The 20,289-nt window shown below is 39.9% G+C and overlaps 1 protein-coding gene across 1 annotated transcript; it reads right to left on the bottom strand.

The window, feature by feature from the left end:
• Positions 1–319: 319 nt before the first annotated feature.
• LOC102422449 (olfactory receptor 1J4-like) lies at positions 320–13,328 on the bottom strand. Its single transcript, XM_006105638.2, has 2 exons — positions 12,832–13,328; positions 320–1,253 (listed from the first exon to the last, which is right to left on the bottom strand). Exons 1-2 carry the CDS (start codon positions 13,326–13,328, stop codon positions 320–322), a joined length of 1,431 nt encoding a protein of 476 aa, XP_006105700.2.
• Between the last annotated feature and the right edge of the window lie 6,961 nt (positions 13,329–20,289).

Genomic DNA, 20,289 nt, shown 5'->3' with positions numbered 1-20,289 from the left:
GAATCATGTCGCAAAATCAGTGTGTCTTCAATAACATAGTATAAAAAATACATAAACAAAAATGACATATCCAAAAGGACAAAGAAAAAGCAAATCCACAGGTATAATTCTGCATGTATTTTGCATATATTTTATAAGAGATGATGGACAAACGAAAAATAATAATGAATTATTAACAATCCAAGCAGCAAATGTGACCTAGTTGACATATTGACAACAGAATGTATATTCTATTAATGTTATATGGAGATGTTGACTAAAAATAATTTTAGATCTATTTCCCTGTGCTCCTGACTGCAACAAGAGGATTTAGTGATTGTCACTTTAAAGAGTTAAACCTATTCATACACATCTCTAGGGCCTGTTTTATATCTCTGTTCCTCAGGCTGTAGATGAAGGGGTTCAGCATGGGGGTAACTACTGCATACATGACAGAAGCAATTATGTCCTTGGAACCCCATGATGAGGAGAAAAAGTAAACACCAGCAAGTGTGCCATAGTATAAAGACACCACAAAGAAATGGGAACCACAGGTAGAAAAGGCTTTAGAGAGTCTCTTAGTGGAGGGCACCCTCAGGATGATAGTTCCTATACGGATATATGAGCCCAAGACAATGCTCAATGGCAGGAAGTAAAGCATTCCTCCCTCAGTGAAGATGACCAGATTATTGAGGGAGATGTCTGAGCAGCTCAGCTTCAGGAGCGCTGTGAGCTCACAGAAGAAGTGGGTGATGGTATTGTCAGTACAAAAGGACAGTGGGACCAAGAGGAGGGTATGAAAAAGAGCATGGACACAGGCAGCCATCAAGGAGCCAGCCACCAGCAGCGTGCACAGCGCCTGACTCATGATTGTGGAATAGTACAGAGGGTGACAGATAGCCACGTACCTGTCATATGCCATCACAGCCAAAAGGAAATTGTCAAGACAACCAAAAACTATGAAAAAATACAACTGAGAAATGCATCCCACATAGGAGATGGATTGTTGCTGAGCCTGCATGTTGATGAGCATCTTAGGGACAGTGACAGAGGAGAAGGAGATGTCAGTGAGAGCCAAGTGGCTGAGGAAGAAGTACATGGGCGTGTGCAGGCGAGAGTCCAGCCTGATGAGCAGGATGATGAGCAGGTTGCCCAGCACCGTGGTCAGGTACATGCCCAGGAACAGGGTGAAGAATACCCTCTGCTGCCCTGGCGGGATGGGGAGCCCCAGGAGGAGGAACTGGGACACACTGCTCTGGTTCTCAGGCCTCATGCTGCTCTTCTGTCTGCTGGGGATGAAGAAGGTGTGGAAATCTCAGGAACCTAGAAAGGATGAACAGACCATCACATCTCATACTGTCATTCTCTAGGAAAACCACCTTAATATACTTTCATATTAATTCCACGCACCTGTGGGTGTATACATCTTCCCTCTACCAGTATTGCAGTCTGGATCCTTGAAAACTTTGATCCTCCATGTTGTAGTTAATAAGACCTCATCACACAGAAGCTAGAGGGGGTTCGCTATTTTATTCAACCATTACTTTTTTTAAAAAAACATATTTCATTGATTTCTTACAGAGAGGAAGGGAGAGAGACATCTCCCCAGAAACACCGATGAGAGAGACACATTGATCAGCTGCCTCTGCACATCTCCCACTGAGAATGTGCTCACAACCAAGGCACATGCCCCCGACCAGAATCGAACCTGGGACCCTTCCGTCTGCAGGCCAACGCTCTATCCACTGAGCCAAACCGGTTTCGGCTCAACCATTACTTTTAACATCAATTCTGTGTTGGGACCTCTTCTAAGGACTGAGATGCAGCAGTGAACAAGAAAGCAAGGTCCCCACTTCTATGAGTTTACATCTTGATGAGCATGGAGGGCTCATTTCTACACCAGCCCAGAGCCAAACCATAATGATTCACTGTGACAGAAACTGAAGATGAGCCTCTGCAAAGTGGTGTCAGTTGTTTCTGCCTCAAAGTAACACGAGACTCCAGTGCTGAGTGGGCGTTGTTGGAATATTATCACACTCCTCCTGTGAACCTCCCCAGTGTCATTAACCCACAGCTAATGTAAACCCAGGGACAGTATAGAAATGGGTGCCATTGAAAGCCACTGGATGTCAGAATAGCTCCAAAACAGAATAGTCCACAAACTATATTTCATAATCATGCTGAGATTTTTGGTGAACATTTGGGTAGTTGCCTAGGGACCTCACCCACCTTTTCTAATTAAATCCACTCATTAGTCTCACATTCTCAGATTTTTTTAAAAAAAAATACATTTTTTTATTGATTTCATGGATTAAGGTAGAGGGAGAGAAAGATAGAAACATCAATGATGAGAGAGAATCATTGATCGGATGCCTCCTCCATGCCACTCCCCCCAAACTGGGGTTCATACCCACAAACCAGGCATGTACCCTCACAGGGAATTAAACTGTGACCTCGTGGTTCATAGGTCAATGCTCAACCACTGAGCCAACACAGCCAGGGACATTCCCAGATTTTACCTCTTCACAGCTGTACTAAGAATTTGTGTTCTTTCATCTTTTTTAGCTTTTAAGAAATAGAAACATAAATGGCACATATTCTGTAGTCTCACTGTACATAAGGGTACACTTGTGTGTATATATGTATCTAAATATATGTGATATATAATGTATATAAATTGATACATATGTATTATCATTTTCTCTATATGAAAAATTTCCAAGTATTAGCTACTTGGGGTTCCATCTAATATATCTTTGTGATCAGAAAAATGCTCTTAACCATTACACATGGAAACTTCCCTTTTCTTGCTTAAGGGAGTCAAGAACAATGTATTATTTTAGAGCTGTGAGGACCAAAAGTTGTCCAAAATTCTTAGTCTTCTTCCTAGATAATTTCTTTTCTTCATATTTCTTTCCATCTGATAATAAATTTTCAAATACATTAGCTTTGTTTATACAATAAATATTTACTGAGAGGCTCTGTAAGATTCACAGAAACAAGTGCAGTTCTTTTTATTTTATAGATGTGGAAACTGAGGCCAAAAAGTTATGTAATTGCCCTAGTGGATAGAGTGTTGGCCTGCAGACTGAAGGGTCCCGGGTTCGATTCTGGTCAAGGGCAGGTACTTTGGTTTCAGGCTCCTTCCTGGCCCGGGCTCTGGTCAGGGCTCATGCAGGAGGCAACCAATTGATGTTTCTCTCACATTGATATTTCTCTCTGTCTTTCCCTCTCTCTTTTACTCTCTCTAAAATCAATGGAAAAATATCCTCTGTTGAGGATTAAAAAAAATTCACGTAACTTTCCCAAGGTCTCACTGCTGTATGATGGTGATTCTTCCGTATAACTTCACACATCAGGATGCCTGGAGTTTATTTTGCTTTCATGTTTAATAAAGTAAAGAAGAGTTGTAAAATTCTGAGCAACTCAGTCACTCGGGTACATGGAAATGAAAGCAGCTTTGTTTCGAGAAGCAAGGAGAGGCTTCGAGTGTGGTTAACTCAGCTAATGGTGCCTCAGAAGGAGGACATTTAAGGAAATTCTTGAGGTCATGAATGCGGATCACATATGGAGATGCACCACACACATACACACACACACACCCCTGATTTGAGGATTCCAATCACCAATGCCCACATCCCCATTTTAACAGAAGGATATCCTATCTATGGTTTAACACATGAATGCTCATATACATACATACATACAAGTAATAAGTGACATACTAAGTGAGACATGCACAACACTCACTGATGTACCATTCACCCACTAACACACTAACACACCTGAATCATGACAACCTGACTCATGACAACCTGGTAAAGACTCAACTCACCACATATGCATAACTCAAACACTACACACACTCACCAAAAACACACAAGACCATAAACAATTCAAAAATCTCACAAGAAACACACATCAATGACACATATGCTCACCCAGCCACATTCACTACAGCAAGCAGCACACATGCTCCCATTAATCAGAGACATACTTCCCCCCTTCTGACCATCCCTTTCCTGGGGGAGGGCAGTCAGCAAGGAACAGTTAAGCCTCTTTAGTCGCAGGCATAGTCATTAAAACACCCCAATACCCCATGCACCTGGTCACACACATATGGTCACATACACAGAGAAAACCCAACAGCACACCTTCATGCTCTCACACACAAGTGTGTCACCCACAGACACAGATACCTGGTGTAGCAGCCCACATTGCTGAGCAGAGGTCTGAGCTCTCTCTGACCTGACCTTGGTACCTGGTGAGGTGGGCATCTTCTTGTCCAGCAGTAGAGACAACAATCTCACTCCCAATGCTCAGCTGTGATGCCAGTGTTTATGATGAAAGACATGAATCAGGAGTCCCTAATCACCTTCCTGGAGGTGATAACTTGCACTACATGTGCTGAAACAGGACTGTGGTTCGCATACATAGCACACACACACACACACACACACACATACACACACAACTATTAAATAGCATGTATGCAAGCATACACAATGCACACACACACAGTCATGGGCACAGAGTCTCATACATGAACCCACTAGCACACAGGCAGATCCATCACCAACAGCTCCTCTCACCTGGGCTCCTCATTGGTGAGTTCAGACGCCTTCTGCTCCAGACTGTTGTCCATCTCCTCAGGTTTTCTTCAGGAGACCTAACATCCAGACACACAGAGGCAATATCTGGAGACTTGCCACTGCTACAGATTTTTATTTTCCTTAACCAGCTCCAGAGAAATGAGTCCAAAGATAACACTTAACTGCTAATGAGAGACTGCAACCAAGTCCCCAAGCTTGTGGCTAATTTCTGACTGCCCTTTGGGAGCTGTGTGTCCAGAAGCCATAGGGACTGGAGTCCTAGGGGACAGTGTTCCTGATTCCAGTCATGTCCCAGACGGCTTTCTTCTTGGACATTATTCCAGCTGGAACAAAGGATTTTTCCACTTTTTGTTTTGAAATGATTTTAAAAATATAGGAAAGTTAAAAAAATGATATTAAGAATTCCTTGACAGGCGTTGCTCAGATTCCAAATGGTTAGCATTTTACTATGTTTACCATTTTTATGTATGTATGTATGTATGTATGTATGTATGTATGTTTCAGGCTTTAATTCTCAGTAGATATACTACAGTGCATATTATTAGAAGGCATATGCTATTAATTTTTCCAATGAGTAGTGTTTTCATTTATCTTCATTGGCTATGGTTTTATCTGCCAGTTTATCTACTGTAAAGTTACAATTTTTATAGTTACTATTTTAACCTTTAATTAAAAGGTATAATTTATGTAGATATTTTGGTATTATATAAACACTAGAGGTCCAGTGCACAAAATTTGTGCACAGGGTGGGGGAATGTCCCTCAGTCCAGCCTGAACCTGCTCCACTCTGGGACTGCTAGCTCCTAACCGCTTGCCTGCCTGCCTGACTGCCTGATTGCCCCTAACCACTTCTGCCTGCCAGCATGATCGCCACCTAACCACTTCCCTGGCGGCCTGATTGATGCCTAACTGCTCCCCTGCCGGCTTGACTGCCCACAACTGCCCTCCCCTGCAGGCCATCTTGTGGTAACCATCTTGTGGTGGCCATCTTGTGACAACATCACGTGATCCACCTTGGCTTTTATTATATAGGATAACATTTTCCTTATTAAAAGTTCACCCACTCACTTTAATAATTCTTATATGACAAAATTACTGCAAATGTGGTAGTCAAATAGTAACTCTTTACAAATTCTATCATTTCTTGTATTAGTTGTATTCTATAAGAAGGAACTTATCCTTACCAGGGGATATTTTTCCAGTGATTTGAGATAGAGTAGAATGGAAGGGAGAGAGGGAGAAAAGGAGGGAGGGAGGGAGGGAGGGAGGGAGAGAGAGAGAGAGAGAGAGAGACATATCAATGAGAGACACATTGATGCTTGCCTCATGAACGTGCCCCAAGCAGGGTCAGGGATCAATCCTGCAACCTTGATACATGCCCTTGACTGGGTATCAAACCCACCACCCTTTGGCCCACCATGTGAAGCTCTAATGACTTAGCAACACTGTCCAGGGCTGCATATATTATTTCTGATTGGTGTTTTGGAATGCTCCGGTTATATGCCCATAAGTGGGATCAATAGGTCAAAAGGCAGTGCCTTTTTTAATTTTTTGAGGAAACTCCATACTGTTTTCTATAGTGGCTGCACCAGTCTGAATTCCCATAAATAGTGAACTAGAATTTCCTTTTCTACACATCCTCACCAGTACTTGTTTGCTGATTTATCAATGGTAGCTGTTCTGGCAGGTGTAAAGTGATATCTCATTATCATTTTAATTTTCATCTCTCTGATAATTAAAGATGTTGAGCATCTTTTCATATGTCTATTGGCCATATGTATGTCCTCTTTGGAGAAGTATCTTTTCAGGTCCTTTGCTGAATTTTTAACTGATTGTTTGTGTTCATGTTGAGTTGTAGATGTTCTTTATATATTTGGGAAATCAACCCCTTATCAGATGTATCATTGGCAAATATGTTCTCCCATATGTTCATTATGTTGATGGTTTCTTTTGCTGTGCTGAAGCTTTTTAGTTTGATTTAGTCTCATTTGTTTATTCTTTTCTTTGTTCCTTTTGCCCTAGGACAGTGGTCGGCAAACTGCAGCTCCCGAGCCACATGCGGCTCTTTGGCCCCTTGAGTGTGGCTCTTCCTAAGCCTTAGGAGTACCCTAATTAAGTTAATAACAATGTACCTACCTATATAGTTTAAGTTTAAAAAATTTGGCTCTCAAAAGAAATTTCGATCATTGTACTGTTGATATTTGGCTCTGTTGACTAATGAGTTTGCCGACCACTGCCCTAGGAGATATATCAGCAAAAAATTTGCTACGAGCGATGTGTGAGATTTTATTGTCTATGTTTTCTTCTATGATTTTTGTTGTTTTGGACTTACATTTAAGTCTTTTATCCATTTTGAGTTTATTCTTGTGTCTGGTGTAAGTTGGTGGTCTATTTTCATTTTTTCCATGTACCTGTCCAGTTTTCCCAACACTATTTGTTGAAAAGACTGTCTTTACTCCATTGTATGCTCTTGCCTCCTTTGTTAAATACTAATTAGCCATAAAGATGTGGGTCATTTTTTGGACTCTGTTCTGTTCCATTGATCTATATGCCTATTCTTATGTGAGTACAGGCTGCTTTGAATACTGTGGCCTTGTAGTATAATTTGATATCCAGAATTATGATACCTCCAACTTTGTTCTTCTTTCTCCAGATTGTAGAGGATATTTGGGGTCTTTTTTTTGGATCCATATAAATTTTGGGAATATTTGTCTACACCTGTGGAATATGTCATTGGTATTTTAATAGGAATTGCGTTGAACTTATAGATTGCTTTGGGTAGTAGGGACATTTTAATGATGTTAATTATTCCAATCCATAAGTATGCTTGCACTTATTTGTACCTTTCTCAATTTCTTCCTTCAATGTCCTCTAGTTTCCCAAGTACAGGTCTCTACCTCCTTGTTTAAATTTGTTCCCAAGTACCTTATTTTTTGTTGTTGTTGCAATAGTAAATCGGATAGTTTTCTTAGATTCTCTTTCAGATACTTCTTTATTGGTGTATAAAAATGCCACCAATTTCTGCGTATTATTTTTGTATTCTGATACTTTGCTGAATTCATGTATTAGTTCTAGTAGATTTCTGGTGAAGTTTTTAGGTTTTCTATGTACAGTGTCATGTCACCTGCAAATAATAACAATTTTGCTTCCTCCTTTCCAATTTTGATGCCTTTTATTTCTTCTTTTTGTCTGAACTGGGACTTCCAGTACTATGTTGAAAAAGAGTGGTGAAAGTAGACATTCCTGTTTTATTCCTGATCTTAAAGAAAACACATATCATTTAAAATATATATATTTTATTGATTTTTTTACAGAGAGGAAGGGAGAGGGATAGAGATTCAGAAACATTGATGCGAGAGAAACATCGATCAGCTGCCTCCTGCACACCCCCTACTGGGGATGTGCCCGCAACCAAGGTACATGCCCTTGGCCGGAATCAAACCTGGGACCCCTTGGTCTGCAGGCCGACGCTCTATCCACCGAGCCAAACCATTCAGGGCCACATTTCATTTTTGCCTATTGAGTATTTTGTTGGCTGTGCATTTTTCATGTATGGCCTTACTTATCTTGAGGTATGATCCCTTTATTGCCACTTTGCTGAGAGTTTATATCATAAATGGGTGCTGGATTTTATTGAATGCTTTTTCTGCATCTATAGATATGATCATGTGATTTTTATTTTTCATTTTGTTTGGGTGATATATCACATTATTGATTTTCAAATATTGCACCAATGTTTCTTCCCTGGAGTTAATCCCATTTAATCGTGGTGTATGGTCTTTGTAATGCATTGCTGCATCCAGTTGGTAAAATTTTGTGAGGATTTTAGGATCTACATTTACCAGAGATACTGGCCTATAATTTTTATTTTATTTTAGTGGCTTTATATAGTTTTACAATTAAGATAATGCTGGCCTCATCCGAAGAGCTGGAAGTTAGTTCTTCTTTGAATGTTTGGTAAAATTTGCCTGTGAAGCCATGCAGTCAAGAACTTTTGTTTGGAGTTTTTTAAATTACTTTTTAAATTTTATTAGTTGTTATTGGTGTATTCCGTTCTTTGAATTCTTTCTGATTGAATTTTGGAAGATTGTATGTTTCTAGGAATTTGTCCATTTTAGTTAGGTTGTCCAACTTGTTGGTGTTTAATTTTTCATAGTCCTTTCTTACACTCCTTCGTGTTTCTGTGATGTCAGTTGTTAACTTCTCTCTCATTTCTTTTTATTTATTTGGGTCTTCTCTTTCTTTTTTAATGATTGTGGTTAATGGTTCATCAATCTAGTTTATGTCTTCAAAGAACCAGCTTCTGGTTTTATTGATCTTCTGTGTTTATTTTTTTAGTCTCTTTCTCATTTATTTTCAATCAGATATTTATTATTTCCTTCCTTCTACTAACTCATGGCTTCATTTGTTGTTCTTGTTGTTGTTGTTGCTTTAGGTATAGGATTAGATTGTTTATTTGAGATTATTCTTGCTCTTGAGGTAGTCCAATAATGCTATGAACTTCTCTCTCAGGACTGCTTTCCCTATATCCCATAGATTTTGGGTTTTGGGTTCTCATTTTTGTTTGTTTTCAGGGAATTTTTTTATTTCTTCCTTGACCTCATTGGTAACTTATTCATTGTTTAATAACATGCTGTTTGGCTTCCATGTGTTTGAATGTTTTTGAGAATTTTTTTTCACTGTGGTGGATTTTTAGTTTTATACCATTGTTATCTGAGAAGATGCTTGATATGATTGCAATCATCTTGAATTATTAAGATTTATTTTGCGTCCTCACATGTGGTGTATCTTTGAGAATGTTTCATGTGTACTGGAAAATAATGTATATTCTGCTGTTTTGGGGTAACATGTCGTGTAAATATCAACTAAATCCATCCAATCTTGTTTGTTGTTTAAGATCACTTTTTTTCTTTTGGATTTTTTGTCTGAAACATCTGTCCATTGATGACAGCAGGGTGTTAAGATCCCCTACTATGACTTTGTTGCTGTCAATCTCTCCCTGAAAGTCCACCAAGAATTTCTTTATATAGTTAGTTGCTCCTATATTAGATCCATATATGTTTACAAGGGTTATAACCCCTTGTTGGATCAGTCCCTTTAGTATTATGTATTGACCTTCTTTTTCTCTTGTTATGATCTTTGTTTTGAAGTGTATTTTGTCAAATATATGTATGGCTACCCCAGCGGGGGTTTTTTGTTTGTTTTTTTTTTGTTTTGTTTTGTTTCCATTTGCACGGAGTATTTTTCTCCATCACTTCACTTACAGCCTGTGTGAATCTTTTGTTCTGAGGTAGACAGCATATATATGGCTCATGTTTTCTTATCCATTTGGCTATCCTATATCTTTTTTTTTTTTTGGAGCATAAGATATGTTGACATCTTTATTTATTTTTAAATAATTCTTGCCGAAACTGGTTTGGCTCAGTGGATAGAGCGTTGGCCTGCGGACTCAAGGGTCCCGGGTTCGATTCCGGTCAAGGGCATGTACCTTGGTTGCGGGCACATCCCCAGTAGGAGATGTGCAGGAGGCAGCTGGTCGATGTTTCTCTCTCATCGATGTTTCTAACTCTCTATCTTTCTCTCCCTTCCTCTCTGTGGAAAATCAATAAAATATATTTAAAAAAAATAAAAATAAATAAATAAATAAATAAATAAATAAATAAATAAATAATTCTTTATTGTTGAAAGTATTACATATGTCCCCTTTCCTTTCCCCATTGACTCCCTCTAGCCTGCCCACCCCCCCGCCCCACTCAGGCCTTCACCACCCTTTTATCTGTGTACATGGTTCGTGCATATAGCATACAATGTCGTTGGTTGATTATCTCCCACCCAACCACCCTCCCCATACCCGATGTATTTTGATTGGAGCAAATAATCCATTTACATTTAAGGTATTATTGACAGATACTTGTTTTTTGCCATTTTTTCCCTTTTACCTATGTTCCTCTCTGCAATATGTATTTTCTTCTTCTTAAAGCAGTTCCTTTAACATTCCTTGCAATGTTTGTTTGGTAGTAATGGATAAAGACTGGGGAAATCTTTATTTTCCTTCCCTGGGGTAGTGTGGTCTGAAGCTCCTGGATGGACAGAATCCCCACTGATTCCAAAACCAGATGCTACACAGGCCTCTCCTCACGTCTCTGTTACTCTGGGTTGGGATCCTTGCGTGGGGTTGAGACCTGATGCTTCTAGGGGGAGGGAGCTCCATGCCTGCGATATCCCTCTGGCTTTTCAGCACAACCACACATTTATGAGGAGGCTCTCCCTTTTACCATCTTCCACCCTCCTACCACCCCATGTGATTTCTACTGTACTCTTTGGTTATAAGTTTTCACGTTAGCTATCCTTGAATTATTTTCCAAATTGATTGCTATGCAATTTAGTTGCAACTCTGGTTTGGGGCTGAGAGCTAGTAGGTGCAGCTTTCAGCTAATCTACAGATACCTTGAAATCTCTGGTGTTTTTATCTTTAATCGGTTGGCTAAGGTGGTGTCTGCCAAGTTCTCTACAGAAAAGTCACAATTTTTTTCAAGTTACTATTTTAACCTCATAATTAATAGGTATCATTTGGGGAGATATCTTGATATTATATAAGCATAACTTTTTTAAATCAAAACTTCACCCACTATATTTAACATCCATTGGTAATTCTCATATGACAAAATTATTGAAAACGTTGAGGCCAAATGGTGAATCTTCGCATTCTATCATACCTTCCTTGTTTATTAGTCATATTCTCCTATAAGAAAAATCTTGCCCTTATTCCCAAGTCATTTGTTTTGTATTTATTCATTTATATCATTATGGACTCATGGGTTATTATTCTCTGAGTGATAATCCATTACCATTGTTACTCATTCTGAAACTTTGGGTGTGTGTACTCATAGGATGTAGGTCACAACTGAGAAATAAAGAATGGGGAATAGCCCTGGCCGGTGTTGCTCATGGATTACAGCTCCAGTCTGCACAGTGAATGGTTGTGGGTTCGATTCCAGATAAAAGCCATCTTTATTACTATACTACACTAGTATCTACATCTGTATCTGTTTTTATATCTGTATATGTACCTATACTCGTTTGAGAAGTAGATGAGGTGGTAAGGTAGGACCCATTACTTGAAACATTTTTCTAATTATAAACAAAATGGTATGCTCTTAAATGCATTTTTAAAGTCTCTATATTTCTAACAGCCATGCTTTGTACCACATACTAATTTTCATATGCTCTCATCCCCCTGTTGTCTGTGTCCATTGGTTTGGCTTATATGCATGCATACAAGTCCTTTGGTTGATCATATGTAATTACTCTTATCATGGCTGATTGCAGTCTGCCAACATGATGTCATTGATTGTGTGGTGGGATGTGTACAATCAGCTTGAAGCCAACTAAACCAGGCATAAAGGAATTAGTTCAAAAATAAATAAATAAATAAAGTTCACCAGAGACGGATTATGATGCTAAATAAGTGAGTCTTGTCTAACATACAATAAAAAATACATAAGCAAAAAAGGACATATCGCAAACAAAGACAAATTCACAAATTATAATTGTGCAACATGTTCGCATAAGATTTTTGCATATGTCTTATAAAAGATAATGGAAAAATGAACAACATCAATTAGGAATAAAGAATTATTGACAATCCAAGTATCAAACATGACTTAGTTGACATAGTAACAAATTTGTACAAGAAAACAGAAGGCATGTTCTATAAAAGGTACATGCAAATGTTAACCATACAATAATTTTAGGAGATCTATATCACTGTGCTCCTGACAGTAAAAGGGAATTTAGTGATTGCCAGTTAAATAACTTAACCCTATTGACACACACCTCTAAGGCCTGTTTGATATCTCGGTTCCTAAGGCTGTAGATGAAGGGGTTCAGCATGGGGGTAACTACCGTATACATGACTGAAGCAATTATGTCTTTGGAACCCCATGATGAGGAGAAAAAGTAAACACCTGCAGCTGTCCCATAGTATAAAAACACCACAGAGAGATGGGAGCCACAGGTAGAAAAGGCTTTATAGAGTCTCTTAGTGGAGGGCGCCCTCAGGATGATGGTCCCTATACGGATATAGGAGCCCAAAATAACACCAAAAGGCAGGAAGACAATCATTCCTGCCTCGGTGAGTAGGACCAGCTCATTGAGGGAAATGTCTGAGCAGCTCAGTTTCAGGAGCGCAAGGAGGTCACAGAAGTAGTGGGTGATGATATTATTGGCACCAAAGGACAGTCGGACCAATAGGAGAGTGTGCAACAAATCATGGGCACAGGAGAGAATCCAGGCGCCAACAACCAGCAGCACACACAGCCTCTCCCTCATGATGGTGGTGTAGTGTAGAGGGTGACAGATGGCCACGTACCTGTCATATGCCATCACAGCCAGAAGAAAATTGTCAAGACCAATAAAAAGTATGAAAAAATACAACTGAGAAATGCATCCCACATAGGAGATGGATTGTTGCCGAGTCTGCATGTTCATGAGCATCTTAGGGACAGTGACAGAGGAGAGAGAAATGTCAGAGAAGGCCAAGTGGCTGAGGAAGAAGTACATGGGCGTGTGCAGGCGAGAGTCCAGCCTGATGAGCAGGATGATGAGCAGGTTGCCCAGCACCGTGGTCAGGTACATGCCCAGGAACAGGGTGAAGAACACGCCCTGCTGCCCTGGCGGGATGGGGAGCCCCAGGAGGAGGAAGTGGGACACGCTGCTCTGGTTCTCAGGCCTCATGCTGCTCTTCTGTCTGCTGGGGATGAAGGTGTGGGATTCTCAGGAACCTAGAAAGGACGACCAGAACCATCACATCTCATACTGTCATTATTGGGAAAACCATTCATTTTTAAATACTTTCATATTTATTTCTCACACCCCTCGATGTGTGCATCTTCCCTCTCTCCCAGTTTGGCTCCAGGAAAACATTCAACCCCAAAGTAATCAACAAGACCTCATCACACAGTAGCAAGAAGGGGTTCTTTGTTTTATTCAACCATTACTTTTAACATCAAGTCTGTGTTGGGACCTCTTCTAAGGACTGAGATAATTTTTGTACCAGGCCAGAGCCAAACCCTATTAATTCACTGTGGCAGAAACAGAAGATGAGCCCCGGAAACTGGTATCAATTGTTAGTGTCTTAAAATAACGTGAGACTCCTGGGCTGAGTTGGGGTTCTTGGAGCATTTTCACACTCCTCCTGTGAATCTGCCGGGTCTCATTGACCCACCGCTGTAAACTCAGGGACACTCTCAAATGGGTGGCCATTTAAAACCACTTGCTGGCAGAACAGCTCCAAAACCAAAGTAATCCACATACTATCTTTCATAAAATGGTTGAACATTTAGTACAACATTTGGGTGTTGTCCTAAGAACCTACCTAAATTTCCTAATGAAATTCTCATGTCAACCTTATATTCCCAGATTTTAAAACCTTGTCACAGCTGCACTAAGAATTTGTGTTCTTTCAACCTTTTTCACTTTTTAAGAAATAGAAACATAAATGATACACATTCTCCAGGCACACAGCAATGCAGTAGGGAATAGAAGGTCACGTGTGTATGTCTGTATGTATAATGTATGTAATGTGTAATGTATAAAACTTGATATATGCATTATCATTTTTATATAATAAAAATCACCAAATGTTAGCTACTTCATGGGGTTCCACCTAGTGTATCTGTATGATCAGAACCCATGCTCTTAACCATTACACACAGAAACTTCCTTTTTCTTGCTCAGGGGAGCCAAGCACATTAGAGCTGTGAGGACTCAAATTTTTCCAAAATTCTGAAAGCTCTTACATGATAATTTCATTCCTTTATATTTATATACCTTCCGACTGACAATAATTCTCAAATATATTAACTGTATTTTTGCACAATAACTGTTTACTGAGAGCTTCTGTAAGATTCACAGTAGAAGTGTAATTCTTTTCATTTTATAGATGGGAAAACTAAGACCAAAATTTAAGTAACTTTCCCAAGTTCTCTCCACCATTTTATGTTGATTCTTCCCAATAACTTCACACAGCATGATGCCTGGAGGTTATTTTCCTGGGACATTTAATAAAAGTAAAGAAGAGGAAAGAAAAATAAAGAAAATGACCAGTAAAACTCATAAAAAACTTAAAAAATAGAAAAGAAAATGTAAAGAAGAAGTTGCAGAATCTGAGGGACTCTCACACTCTGGTCCATGGAAATGAGAGCAGATTTGTTTTAAAAAACCGGGAGTTGCTTAGAGTGTGGCTATCTCAGCTAATGGTGCTCCAGAGGGAGGACAGGTATGGACATACTTGATTTCTGACACCCGTACACCCATACACACACACACACACACACACACACACACACACACACACACTGCTGTGTTGAGGATTCCAGTCACCTGTGACCACGTTCTGGTTATCAGGGAAGAATAGCCATTATGTGGTTCAGCTCAAAAATACTTGTTTATATGCATACAAATCTTAAGTGATATACTAAGTGAGACATACACAACACACAATGATGGACCACTCACTCACAAAAGTACTAACACACCTGACGCATGACTCAACTCACCACATATACATAACTCAAGTTCTGTACACACATCACAAAAAGCACACAAGACCAGAAACAATTAGAAAATTTTACAGGAGCCCAGCTGATGTGACTCACTTGTTGAGCATCAACCTATCAACTAGGAGGTCACAGTTCCATTCTGATCAGGGCACATGCCTGGTTTATGCACTCAATCTTCTGGGGGGTGTGCAGGAGGCAGCTGATCAATGATTCTCATCATTGATGTTTCTATGTCTCCCTCCCTCTTCCTTCCTCTCTGAAATCAATAAAAAGATATTTTTGTAAAAATTGTCCCAAGAAACAAACACCAAAACACATATGCTCACCCAGCCATACACTCACTACAAGTACCTAGAAAGGATGACCAGAACCATCCTCCTATTACTGAGAGGCAGGCTTCCACACTTCTGACCATTCCCTTCCAAGGGATGGGAGCCTACTTGGTGTAGGTAAGCCTATTCAGTCACAGGCAGTCATTAAACCAGCAACAACATCCAACCATCTGGTCACATACACATGGTCACATACAAACAGAGAAAATCAAACAACATCCCTTCCAGCTACCACACACGAGTGTGTCACCCACAGCAAAGCTCCCATGAGCACCAGAACACGCTGCTGAGCAGAGGTGTGAGCCCTCTCTGACCTGAACTTGGTACCTGGTGAGGTCGGGCATCTCCTTGTCCAGAAGCAGAGACAACAGTCTCACTCCCGATGCTCAGCTGTGATGCCAGTGTTTATGATGACAGGCATGAATCTGTTGTCCCTCACTACACGCCAAGCAATGATAACTTGTTCTACATGCATTAAAACAGGGCTTTGAATCAGGTACATAGTATACACACACACACACACACACACACACACACACACACACACACTTAACATTCAACTATTAAATACCACATACATAAATATACACAATACATGCAGACACACACACAGAATCATGGACACAGATTATCATACATGAACCCACTAGCACACAGGCAGATTCATCGCCAAGTGCAGATTTCCAGCTCCTCTCACCTGGGCTCATCATTGGTGAGTTCAGACACCTTCTGCTCCAGACTATTGTCCATTAACTCAGGTTTTCTTCCAAAGACCTACTAACCAGACACAAAGAAGAAATATCTGGGGCCTTGGCACTTCTACAGACTTTCCTTGTCCTTAACCAGCTCTAGAGAAATGAGTTCAATGATAACACTTAGTTATTAATGAGAGACTGCAACAAAGTCTAAGTCCACAGGTTTCTGGCTAATTTCTGACTGTCCTATGGGGAGCTGTGTGTCCAAGAGCCAGAGGGACTGGAATCCTAGGGGACATTGTCCCTGATTCCAGTCATGCCCTGGACACCTTTCTTCTTGGGCATCATTCCAGCTGAGAAAAAGGATTTTTCAACTTAATATTTTTTCAAATTAATGTTTTAAATTATTTTAAACATAGAGAAATATTGTAAAATTCCATATAGGGTTGGGAAACAGTAGGTTTCCAGTTCTGAGTATGCAAAACACGGAGTTTATTCACATATTATTATTTATTATAATTGTATTAGTAGAGGCCCGGTGCATAAAATTCATGCACAAGGGGTGTATGTGTATTTCCCTCAGCCCAGCGTGCACACTCTCCAATCTGAGACATCCCTTTCATAATCCAGGACTGCTGGCCTCCAACCACTCACCTGCCAGCCTGCCTGATTGCCCCTAACCGCTTCTGCCTGCCATCCTGATCACCCCCTAACCACTCCCCTGCCAGCCTGATTGATGCCTAACTGCTCCCCTGCTGTCCCGATTACCCCTAACTATCTTCCCCTGCCGGCCTGGTCGCCCCCAACTGCCCTTCCCTGCTGGCACAGTCACCCCTAACAGCCCTCCCCTGCAGGCCTGATTGCCCCCAACTGCCCTCCCTCGCAGGCCTGGTACCCCCCCCCCAAATTCCCTCCCCTGCCAGCCATCTTGTGGCAGCCATTTTGTGTCCACATGGGGGCGACCATCTTTGACCACATGGGGGTGGCCATCTTGTGTGTTGGAGTGATGGTCAATTTGCATATTACCTCTTTATTATATAGGATTTTTCATGGTAGCATACACAGAGAGAAAACAAACAACACACTTTTCAGCTCTCTAAACATACTTTTGCCCTAACCTATAATTGGCTAATGTAGTATCTGCCAGGTTTTCTATTGGAAAGTAACTATTATTTTTTTTTTGGAAAGTTACTATTTTTTTTAAGATACTCTTCTAAACTTGTAATTAATAGGTATCAGTTAGGTAGATATTTTGATATTGTAAAACCATATCATTTCCTTTACTAAAATTTCAACTCACTATATTTGAAATCCATTGGTGATTCTTCTATGAGAAAATTATTGCAAATGTTGTTGCCAAATTATGCTATTTATAATTCCATTATTCTAGATTTATTACTTGTATTCTCTTATTAGAAGAAAATTACTCTTTCCCCCTCTCATTAGTTTTCTATTTATTCATTTATGTCATTATGGACTCACAGATTCTTATTCTCTGAGTTATAATCTTTTATCATTTAATATTCATTTTGAAACTTTAGTTGCACTTATTTTACCTACAAGGATTCTAAATGATCTCAGACAAGCTTACTGGGAAATATATGTAAAAAAAACCACAAGAAGCAGAAACTGGAACCGAAGAAGCTAAAGGAATGTTTGCCCAGAGCAAGTGTGTCACGAGTGGGACAGGAAGAATGGGAGATGGAAACAGCATAGATGTTGATATGTGACCTATAACTTGCAATCTATTTATACATTTTAAAGCACATGATTTCTAATTGAAATCTCCAATTCTAGTTTGACACCATAGAGTTCTTTCCAGCCTCTCCTTGTCCATTCCATGTACATAGCTCCCTAGAGAGAGAGGGACTCCCTTTTCCTCAATGTTTACTTATTTGCTGAGTCTTTGGATACATGATGAGTTTTTTCAAATCTTGACTCACACCGCTGTCAATGACACACTAAGTACAGCTTAAAACTTTGTTGTCAGGTTTGTTTTTTTATTGTGAGAGTATATAGTCATAATTCTGAGTTCAATAATTACATAGGGTACTTCTTTTATTTTCCTCTTTGGTGTAATTACAGTATATAATAGGATTATAATTAGGTTCACTTATACTGTTTTATTCTATTTTGCTTTATTCACCACCTCTTCTATTTATTTTTAGTGGCAAAAGACAACATAGTCCAAAGGACACAAATAATTCTAACCTCTCCCCTCTGACAGCTGTCAGTCTACTCTAGATTGCAATGTCATTTACTGACATCATAATAATAAAAGGCCAAGAGGTGTCACGACCAAAACGACCAAACGACCGGTGACCATGAGGTGCATGGAGCACCTCTGGGGCCCAGCGCCCCACGGGGCGCCTCCTCGTGCAGCTGGAAACAGGAGGCAGAAGGTGGGGCACCTCCTTGTACGATTTCAATCGCTTGCTGGGCCTCTAGTTGTTTAATAAAACCATACAGATGTCAAGTGTACAGCTAAATAAAACAACGCCTGTGTACCACATTGTGCACTTACCACCCAAACTCATATCTCTTTCCCTCTCCTTTGATCCTCCCTTTGTTCACTACCACCTCCTCCCAAAACCCCTTTTCCTCTGGCACTCACCATACAGCTTTTCGTGTCTATATGTGATATATATATTTTTTTGCCTTCTTCCTTCACCATTTTTTCACCCTGCCCTCCTTAACACCTCCCCTCTGACAGCTGTCAGTTTACTCTATGTATCTATGCTTCTGTTTCTATTTTGTTTTTTCATTATTTTGACAAGTAGATTACACATATAAGTGAGATTCTATGGTATTTGTCTTTCTCTGACTAACATTTTTCACTTAGAATAATAATTTCCAGGTCCATCCATGCTGTCTCAAAAGCAAGTTTTCCCTTTTTTTGGCCAAGTAGTATTCCACTGTATAAATGTCCCTAAGGTTTTTTCATTCCTAATCTACTGATGGGCACGTGGGCTGTTTCCAGATGTTAACTACTTCCTGTGTGTCATTATGTTTAAATGGACATGTATATGAATATTTTACTTCCCCTTCATTTTTACATGACATGTAGCATGGTAGAAATGCTCTTTTACACATTGCTTTTTAGTTATTTACTTTACAATATATTTCTTTATTGATTTCAGAGAGGAAGGGAGAAGGAGAGAGAGATAGAAGCATCAATGATGAGAGAGAATCATTGATTGGCTGACTCCTGCACGCCCCCTACTGAAGATTGAGCCTGCAACCCAAGCATATGCCCTTGGCCGGAAGCAAAGCTACAACCCTTTAGTCCGCAGGCTGACACTCTTTCCACTGAGCCAAGCCAGCTAGGGCACATTGCTTTTTAAAATTTAACAGTATATCCTATTTCTCCATATTGATTCATAAATATCTCTGTTCATGTATTTCTCCCAGTAGCAAAGTACTAAATTTCATTGATGCTCCATAGAGTTTTCTTTACTGGTCCTAGTAGGAGATATTGGTGTTGAGTGTCCTAAATGCCACCCAATTGTATGCCTCCAATGATTAACATGATAAATTTTGTTTTGTATATTAAACTATAATTAAAAATTAAAGAATAAGTAAGAGGTAATCTCTATAGCATAAAAAAGAATTACAACAAAAACATAATAATAAATGGTCAATATGTAAATAAGGAGGAATTGAATAAAAATATATATTTGATTAATCAAAAGGGAGGAAGATAAGAGACAATAACTGTAAAGCAGGTATATCAAATAAAATCAGTAATATGCTAAATATAAATTTAGATATATTATGATTATATTAGACTAGAGGCCCAGTGCACAAAATTCTTGCATGAGGGGGATGGTCCCTCAGCATAGCCTGCACCCTCTCGCAGTCCAGGACCCATTGGGGGATGACAGCCGCTGACTTAGGCCCGATCCCTTTGCTTCACTCGCCAGCCTTGAGTCCGGCTCTGGCTGAGCAGCGCTTCCCATGTGGGAGCACACTGAACACCTGGGGGCAGCTCATGCATTGAGCGTCAGGCCCCTGGTGGTCAGTGCCCATCATAGCAACTAGTCATTCAGCCGGTTGTTCCACTGTTTGGCTTTTGCATATTAGGGTTTTATTATATAGGATATCAATA

This window comes from Myotis lucifugus, unplaced genomic scaffold (assembly GCF_000147115.1).
Source record: "Myotis lucifugus unplaced genomic scaffold, Myoluc2.0 scaffold_706, whole genome shotgun sequence".
Classification (NCBI taxonomy): Eukaryota; Metazoa; Chordata; class Mammalia; order Chiroptera; family Vespertilionidae; genus Myotis; species Myotis lucifugus.
The sequence above is the reverse complement of the archived record's forward strand: the minus strand, read 5'-3'. Positions and strand labels throughout refer to the sequence as shown.

Excerpts from the sequence above, each read along its gene's own strand:
- LOC102422449 (XM_006105638.2), bottom strand. The coding sequence starts at position 13,328 with ATGAGGCCTGAGAACCAGAGCAGCGTGTCCCACTTCCTCCTCCTGGGG. Across the intron at positions 1,254-12,831 it reads ACTCTCCTATTGGTCCGACT|CATGAGGCCTGAGAACCAGA; the intron begins GTCCTTTGGTGC and ends ACAGAAGAGCAG.